At 41.0% G+C, this 9,013-nt stretch overlaps 1 protein-coding gene across 1 annotated transcript; it reads left to right on the top strand.

Annotated features, from left to right (window-relative positions):
• The first annotated feature begins 5,045 nt into the window (after positions 1–5,045).
• ccr9b (chemokine (C-C motif) receptor 9b) lies at positions 5,046–7,445 on the top strand. The gene is made up of 3 exons (XM_062441153.1): positions 5,046–5,095; positions 5,264–5,325; positions 6,390–7,445. Exons 2-3 carry the CDS (start codon positions 5,269–5,271, stop codon positions 7,443–7,445), a joined length of 1,113 nt encoding a protein of 370 aa, XP_062297137.1. The 5' UTR covers positions 5,046–5,095; positions 5,264–5,268.
• The last annotated feature ends 1,568 nt before the right edge of the window (positions 7,446–9,013 follow it).

Raw genomic sequence — 9,013 nt, 5'->3', positions numbered from 1 at the left:
TGTGTGTTTGAGGTTGTATGTGGCCATGTGTGTGTTTGAGGTTTTATGTGGCCATGTGTGTGTGAGGTTGTATGTGGCCATGTGTGTGTGAGGTTTTATGTTGCCATGTGTGTATTTAAGGTTGTATGCGGCCATGTGTGTGTTTAAGGTTGTATGTGACCATGTGTGTGTGAGGTTGTATGTGGCCATGTATGTGTGAGGTTGTATGTGGCTATGTGTGTGTTTGAGGTTGTATGTGGCCATGTGTGTGTTTGAGGTTGTATGTGGCCATGTGTGTGTTTGAGGTTGTATGTGGCCATGTGTGTGTTTGAGGTTGTATGCGGCCATGTGTGTGTGAGGTTGTATGTGGCCATGTATGTGTGAGGTTGTATGTGGCTATGTGTGTGTTTGAGGTTGTATGTGGCCATGTGTGTGTTTGAGGTTGTATGTGGCCATGTGTGTGTGTGAAGTTGTATGTGGCCATGTATGTGTGAGGTTTTATGTTGCCATGTGTGTATTTAAGGTTGTATGCGGCCATGTGTGTATTTAAGGTTGTATGTGGCCATGTATGTGTTTAAGGTTGTATGTGGCCATGTGTGTGTTTAAGGTTGTATGCAGCCATGTGTGTTTGAGGTTGTATGTGGCCATGTGTGTGTTTGAGGTTGTATGTGGCCATGTGTGTGTGTGAAGTTGTATGTGGCCATGTATGTGTGAGGTTTTATGTTGCCATGTGTGTATTTAAGGTTGTATGCGGCCATGTGTGTATTTAAGGTTGTATGTGGCCATGTATGTGTTTAAGGTTGTATGTGGCCATGTGTGTGTTTGAGGTTTTATGCAGCCATGTGTGTGTTTGAGGTTGTATGCAGCCATGTGTGTTTGAGGTTGTATGCGGCCATGTGTGTGTTTAAGGTTGTATGTGGCCATGTGTGTGTTTGAGGTTTTATGCAGCCATGTGTGTTTGAGGTTGTATGCGGCCATGTGTGTGTTTGAGGTTGTATGTGGCCATGTGTGTGTTTGAGGTTTTATGCAGCCATGTGTGTTTGAGGTTGTATGCAGCCATGTGTGTGTTTGAGGTTGTATGCAGCCATGTGTGTTTGAGGTTGTATGCGGCCATGTGTGTGTTTAAGGTTGTATGCGGCCATGTGTGTATTTAAGGTTGTATGCGGCCATGTATGTGTTTAAGGTTGTATGTGGCCATGTGTGTATTTAAGGTTGTATGTGGCCATGTGTGTATTTAAGGTTGTATGTGACCATGTGTGTGTTTGAGGTTGTATGTGGCCATGTGTGTGTTTAATGTTGTATGTGACCATGTGTGTATTTAAGGTTGTATGTGGCCATGTGTGTATTTAAGGTTGTATGTGGCCATGTGTGTGTTTAAGGTTGTATGTGGCCATGTGTGTGTGAGGTTGTATGTGGCCATGTGTGTATTTAAGGTTGTATGTGGCCATGTGTGTATTTAAGGTTGTATCTGGCCATGTGTGTGTTTAAGGTTGTATGTGGCCATGTGTGTGTTTAAGGTTGTATGTGGCCATGTGTGTGTTTAAGGTTGTATGTGACCATGTGTGTGTGAGGTGGTATGTGCTCATGTGTGTGTGAGGTGGTATGTGACCATGTGTGTTTCAGGTTATTAAAATAGTATTAGTGACTACTACTACTACTACTACTACTACTACTAGTGAGAAGATCTGAGCTCCCAGGTGTTCCCCAATATCATGGCTGGATTTATACCATATGGGCAATCTGGGTAATTGCCCATTGGCCCTTGAGCAAGAAGGGGCCCTCCATGATGGTAGGGAGAGAGAGAGGCTCCACAAAAAATACGAAACAATTCTTTTGATGTTGATAGTTACGGTCGCTTTCGGAAACCTAGTATGTCCAAAACGAAATATGGAGTTACAGCAGCGTTATCCAATCGCAATAAAATAAAAGTTGTTTCCAGGAAAGTAAGTTATGTTTTATTTGTCAGTTTGATAGCTGGGCAATTAATGATTGGTTAGCAGGCCCCAATGTACTGTGGTTAGTTTGTTTCGGACCAGAATGAGTATGATTTTCAGTGCCCGTGGGGGCCCTAATCTAAATCTAAAGGTATAAGAGAATCTGATCAAGATTAACAGATACCGGATGTATCTTGTAGACAATTCATTTTGAGACTTATTGCTCAATGAGTTTGGTTGCTTCTTGTTTTCTTCAACAGACGGTATATGTTGAGACTCCAGCTGCGATGCTTCTTTCACAAAAGGTAAGAAAATGAGGAATTGAACTATTTAAAGATCCACCTGAAATACTGAACAAGCTGTTTTGCCTATTTATGAAAAGATGTCATCATTAACAACGTCTCATTCGATGCAAAGCACTGAACATTTGATTGGTTTTCAAGCCTTGAGTCAACATATTGTCACCTCAGAGACATCAAGTCCTGCAAAAATATGTTCAAGAAAGCCTATCAATCATTCATTGGCTCCAACACTTAATCGCTGAACTTTTGACCTATGTAATTTAGGATGTGGGAAATGTATGGAGGTGACTTGCAAATGAGACTGTACACTATCTGCACATGTAATACTTGGTATGGTATGCAAATAAAGACAAACCTCAATATTTTCCCTTTTTGGCATATTGCTCTGCACACTGTTCTGTACCTAAAATCAAGCAGCTCTTCTCATGCTACTGCTGACTAATTCATAGCTTTTCAACTCTTTTTTTTTTTTTTAACTGTTTCAAGCCTTGATATTCTCATTTCTGTAGCAGTTAGAGAGATGTCAAGTTCCCACGTGAAGCTCAGCATTTTGCCCTCCGATCGTACACATTGTAAGCGCATCTGGAGATCTTCTAATCACTTAGTATGACCAGGATGACCAGTGTGAAACCTGGTTCAGTGTTCATATAGACACCTGACTGTTGTCGAGTGATCGGCCGCTTATTGATGGACTGTGATGTCCGGTTGCTTCCCTGCTTTCAACCCAGTTCAGCCATCAACATGTAAAGTTAATGAACAAACCTTTATGTCTGTTGCAAACATAACAATATGCATCATTGCAAGGTGTGAAAGCTGCATCTGCAATATTCAACTCGGGTGACTAATGTTGCAATCATTCTTTGCTCTTTTATTATTGTCCTCTAATGAATTCAGTTTCAGTTCGACTTACCGCTGCGCTCTTTTTGTTTTTTTATTGTTGTACAATGCAGCTGGTTATTAATACTGTCAGTTGGTGGTGTTGCGAAATGTCTCAGTCTGCCAGTTTTCTTTCGGTAGCTCTTTTCTCAGAAGGAAAATGCTTGTGTGTGATCATGACACAGCCATTTCCCTTGGCCTCACTGTGGTACGAACCGAGAAATCTAAAGTGCTGGTGCCCTATACGCTTATCTTCCATCTTCACATGTGTGTTCACAATGTGTTGAGACTGAGAATTAAGTTATAAGGTGAAACCGTGAAGAGAGGTGAAGTAAGCAGTCTGCTCTGTCCAATAAGAATCCCTTTTAGAAGAGAGTAAATAGACCCAGTTGCCAAAACCCACTCCCAGGAAACACCACCACACTTCCTTTTGACTAGTTTCAAATAATGTCATCGTTGGTTTTGTAAACCTTTGCTTAATTTTATCTCATGATCAACCTATATTCATAAGAAAATGCTTATTAGTCACAATCAGCGTTATTTGGGCTTCATGTGAGCTTGCCGGTATGCCAGGGACTTTCTTCTTTCACATGATTTGTACCACCTGTGGTTAGCTGTGTGACTTGTATTCATTTCCCTTTAGAGTGGGCAATACCAGTGAATACAACACTTCCCCTGTTTGGACGTAGGTTGTTATGTCACATGAGTGCATCACATGAACGCTTTATTTTTTTAAAGATATTTTCCTGGCATATATACCTTTTATTAGCAGTAGAGAGACAGGAAATCAAGGGAGAGAGGGGGGGGTGTGACATGCAGCAAAGGACCCCTGGGCGTATGTGGCATGCGCCGTAACCACTAGACCACCTGCTCGCCCACACGAGCGCTTTTTACTTTGGAAATGGGATTATATGCGTTGGTGCTCATTTTGCGGTGCTGATGCTGCTTTGTATTCACACAAAGCAGCATCAGCACAGAGGTTAAAACTCGGCTCGGATGAAACGATAAAATAAATAAATGTGGAGTGAGTACATGATTACTGAAAAACAGGGGGACACAGGGAGCTTGGCTCTGAAACTGACTGAATCACACCCGTTTAAATCATACAAAAACCAGCCAGCCAACCCTCCAGTGTTTTTACTAAGCTAAGCTGTCTCCTTTGTCTTGCTTCATATTACAGACAGACATGAAAAATGGGAAAGGAAATAGGCATATTTCCCAATATGTTGAGTCCTTTAGTGAACTTTCTTTTATGATAAAGAGGATGTTTTGGTTTAAAAAAAAAAAAAGAAGTACACAACATGTTTCATCACTGTTTACTTGAAAAATAAGTTTCCAGAAATTTCAGAAACTTCCCTCACACAGTCAACATGCTTAGCTTTCAGGCATTTAGCTGACAATGAGAACAAGGCTTCACTGTCTGGCTCAAGGGCGTTTTAACAGCTTTAAATGATGTAAAAGCAGATAGTAGGGCTCACAACATCCTAACATCGACTGCTCTTCATTTGGTCTTTACTCATACCTCACGGTCTTTAGTTTCATGCATCAGTCAACTGTGATCGTAAGTGCACCACCTGTGTATACAAAGTGTGACAAAAATGGACTTCGTCTAGATGAAACTTAATCGAGTGTGGAGGCTGTGGGTGTATTGTTTAGGTTCTAACCTGATGGCTGTGGTTCAGTGGGTTTATTCTTTGTCACATCTTTGTGAAACGTGCTGTCACTGTTCAACGATCCCAGATTGGAAACAAATTTGCCTTCACCTTAATGCATTTTCTTTTTTTTTTGTTGTATTTGCTTTAGAGAGGGAGGTTTACAGTACATCTTCAACTGTTGTGGCTTGTTGTGCCTCTCAGACAGAGGGTTGTCACTCAGCACTACGTCAGTATGTTGTGGTGTATATATATGCCAGAGGATGAGTCAAGTTACCAGTCGCACAACCCCCACAACGACATAGAGCTGCGCTTGAGAGGCTTGAGAGTTCAAAATCTCATCATTAAATTGGTAAGTGATAAATAGGGCTACAAAACTGTATAAACAATTTCAGTGCACTTGTTAAGGAACTTTTAAGCCTAGTTTTTACCATTCAGTTCATATTTTATCCATGTTTTACAAAGTAAAAATATATTTTTGGTCTGTTGTCTTAGATTAATATATTTTGATTCCTTGTAGATAACATGGACTATCAATTTTCAACACCTTCTGTGACCACAGGAACTGAATATACTGAATATGTAAGTATTTATTACTCTTTTTGTTTTTTATGTTCTGTATAACTAAATAGGTTTAAAAAGCAATAGATTGTATATATATATATATGTACACGGTCTCCCATAAAGTTGGAATAACATATTTTTTTACCTCTTTCCATGAAATGATTGTGAAAATGTGATTTATTCTTGATACATAAAGTGTATATTCCCAAAATTGTATTGATCAATCTCATTGCACCTGGTCAAAGGTGTTTACTGATAGAAAATAAAAAGAAGAATGTGTCTGACAACAAAATTATTCCAACTTTATGGGCGACCGTGAATATATAATTACAATACAATATCACAGAGAGCAACAAAACTCAAATACTATTTCAAATACTGTGTTTTTAGTGCATGTGTGTCTCAGTGTTTGTTTATGCCACAGTATTCAATGTTTGATTTTAAAGAATGGTGAAATTTCACGAGAAAAGTCTTGAGACTCTGTGTGAGAAAAAAATCAGTCTGTTTAAAAAATACACCCTGACACATGATATATTTTATATTTCACGTATGTTGTTAAATGTGGGTTAGGATTTCACACCGCAGGTACAGTAGGTGTATCTCATACAGACATCTATAGATGGATACTCAAGTAGGAGTTGTGTCTGCATCAAATTTTCCATTGTTTGTGAAAACCGTCTTCATCTCGCTGTTTATCTCTGCCCTACATCTAAACTTGATGCTTCTGGGGTACTGCATTCAACTGGGGGCCCCTTTCTGGAGCCCCCTCAGGATCTTTTACCCCTCTCAGGCTTGGATAGAACAGCAGGAAGTTGTGCAGTAGTGTGGTTTCTCTGGCTCAGACACATCTGCACCTGTATGTGTTTTGTTTTTTTTGGGTTCTGGTTAGCTTGTACGTCATTACTACTCTTTATATATTATATCACTATATTCACACTTGATGCATTACAGAAACCCTGGCAGCACGTTGTGAGTTGACAGGAAATGAGATGAAGAAAAATAGACCAGGCGGGCTTACATGTTGCACACCACCTTCTCTAATACCACATCATATAATCTTGTTTTTCTGTTTTCAATTACAGTCCTCCCCTGATTACTCAGACTATGATCTTGAGCTCAATGGCAACGCAGACATATGCGACAGAAGCTGGGTCAGGGTGTTTCGAGGGCAGTACGAACCACCGCTCTTCGGGATCATCTTCATCCTGGGTGCCTTTGGTAACCTGTTGGTGGTTTGGATCTACACCACTGTGCGCAACCGCATGAAAACAATGACCGACGTCTACCTGCTGAACCTGGCTGTGGCTGATCTCCTCTTCCTGTGCACGTTGCCCTTCTGGGCTACCGATGCCGTCAAAGGATGGAGCTTTGGTGTTGGTGTGTGCAAATTTGTGTCCGCTATGTACAAGATCAATTTCTTCAGCAGCATGCTCCTGCTCACCTGCATTAGTGTGGACCGCTACATTGCTATTGTCGATGTCATCAAGGCTCATAACTTGAAGAGAAAGAGGCTGTTCTACAGTAAACTTGTCTGTCTGGGTGTTTGGTTTGTCTCTGCTTTCCTTGCCCTCCCTGAATTTATCTTCGCCCAGGTGAAGACAGACCAAAACGGGCAGTCTTTCTGTGCTCTGGTGTACTCGCACAACGTTAACAACCGCACAAAGATCCTGGTGCTGGCCCTGCAGATCTGCATGGGCTTCTTCCTTCCTATATTTATAATGTTCTTCTGCTATTCTACCATTATTCACACACTTCTGAGAGCCAGGAACTTTGAGAAGCATAAGGCGCTACGTGTCATCTTTGCTGTGGTGTGTGTGTTTGTTCTCTCCCAGCTGCCTCACAACAGTCTGCTGATAGTGGAGGCCTCGCAGGCAGCTAATACTACCATCACTTTGTGTGGCACCCTGACACGTTTTGATATAGCCGGACAGGTAGCCAAGAGTCTGGCATACACTCACGCCTGCCTGAACCCAATCCTGTACGTCTTCATCGGAGTCCGCTTTAGAAAAGACCTTGTGAGGATTGTGAAAAAGTGGGTATGCTGTCAAGGCAGTACAGAGCCAAGTAAAACACAGAAACCTCCCAAACGTCCATCTGTCATGTCAGATACTGAGACCACCCCTGCTCTTTCCATATAAATAACCAATTTCCAAACATAAACCTCATAAACCTGAGATCTGAGCCTACAGATTCACTTCATCTTGTTCCTTGTACATTACTTGTTAGTAGCAAACCCAAGACAAGAGTTTCAACTATGAAAGCTGAAAAGTCTACATTCATTTTACTCACATTCTGCAAACTGAAATAGGACTTGTATATAAAATGTATATTTGTGTAAAGTCGACTGTTTTTTTTAAAAAGTGTTTGTCTTTCCATCTATTTGTTGCGCATTTCTGCGATGTAATAAAAAGCCTTTTGGATTTCTATAATTAAAAATTATGAAAATCTTAAGAATTCTCTCTCATTTTTCTTGTACCCACATAAAGATAATTCATCTCAGACCACAAAATACAAATGTGAAAAAGGTGCAACTGAGGTTTAAGTACACACTATAAATGACTGCAATGATGAATTCAGCAGTTTACTACTATACATGGGAAAATAGAGCGCTTTCACTGGTATAACGTACAAAGTGTGGTATGAAACCAGCTTGTTAATGTGGCTATAGCTGAATCCGCAATGTCTCAGTCTGACTAGATGTCCTGTTGATTGTCTATACCAACGTCTGTGCCGACACGCTTAACTGTTGAACCTGGTCTGTGTTTTGGCAATGACTTGGCAGTTTCAAAGTGAATGTTAACGGATGCCCATTCAAACTGACATTAAAGAAGTTTCCCACACTGACCTCAGAGAGGCTGCAGCTCAGACAGGGTGACAGACAGGCAGGCAAGCGGATAGACAGACAGACAAGAGAGCTCAACCACAACTTTAACGGGGCACACAGGTTTCCAGTTTCACCCAACTGAATGCTTGAGTGCATGGTATTCTTTGCTCAAACCTACACAATATGCAAGAAATTCAATATGCACTCCAGTAGAAGAGGAATTGTCTATACTTGCATGGCCTATGCCACCGTCATCTGAGAACATCAAAGCCATGCAAACCTAATGGCGTGCTGGCGGCCTGCTTTCTATCCCTCTGTTGGGTGAGCTGTGGGCGATGGATGAGCTCTATGCCATAAAATCACAGTTTCATGACACCCCCGAACAGAGATTGCTGTATGAATGTGATATTGGCTGTGTAGGTCTTGTATTTGGGATATATCGACAGAGATTCAGAGCTGAGTCACAGCTTGTTTGATATGTGTTTGATTCATGCAGCAAAATAAACACGCACGCCTATTAAAGTATTTGTACTTTAAAAGATTAATTATGCAGGTGTTAAAGTTTGGTTGGGCACTCATTACATTCAGTGAGTGTAAAGGCTGGTTAATTGGCAAATTCAATGCTAACTGACACATAGAAAGACAAGTAAAAGGCACAGATGAAGAAAAAAAAAAGAGGGTACATTACAATGTACATGTTTTCTAGTCTAGCACGTCAACCGTAAAAAAACACAACCTGGTGTGTTATTGTGGTCCCTGAGGTTGGTACCAGACTACTGCAGCTAAGGTGCAGAATTCAGGTGAGACCACAGGCAAATTCTTTCATTTTCCTCCTTTGTACTGCTTCTTCCTCTCACGACAGTAACCCATCACAGTCAATTC

Source organism: Scomber scombrus, chromosome 20, assembly GCF_963691925.1.
Source record: "Scomber scombrus chromosome 20, fScoSco1.1, whole genome shotgun sequence".
In the NCBI taxonomy this organism is placed as follows: Eukaryota; Metazoa; Chordata; class Actinopteri; order Scombriformes; family Scombridae; genus Scomber; species Scomber scombrus.
Note: the sequence above shows the minus strand (reverse complement) of the source record. Positions and strands in the feature narration are given on the sequence as shown.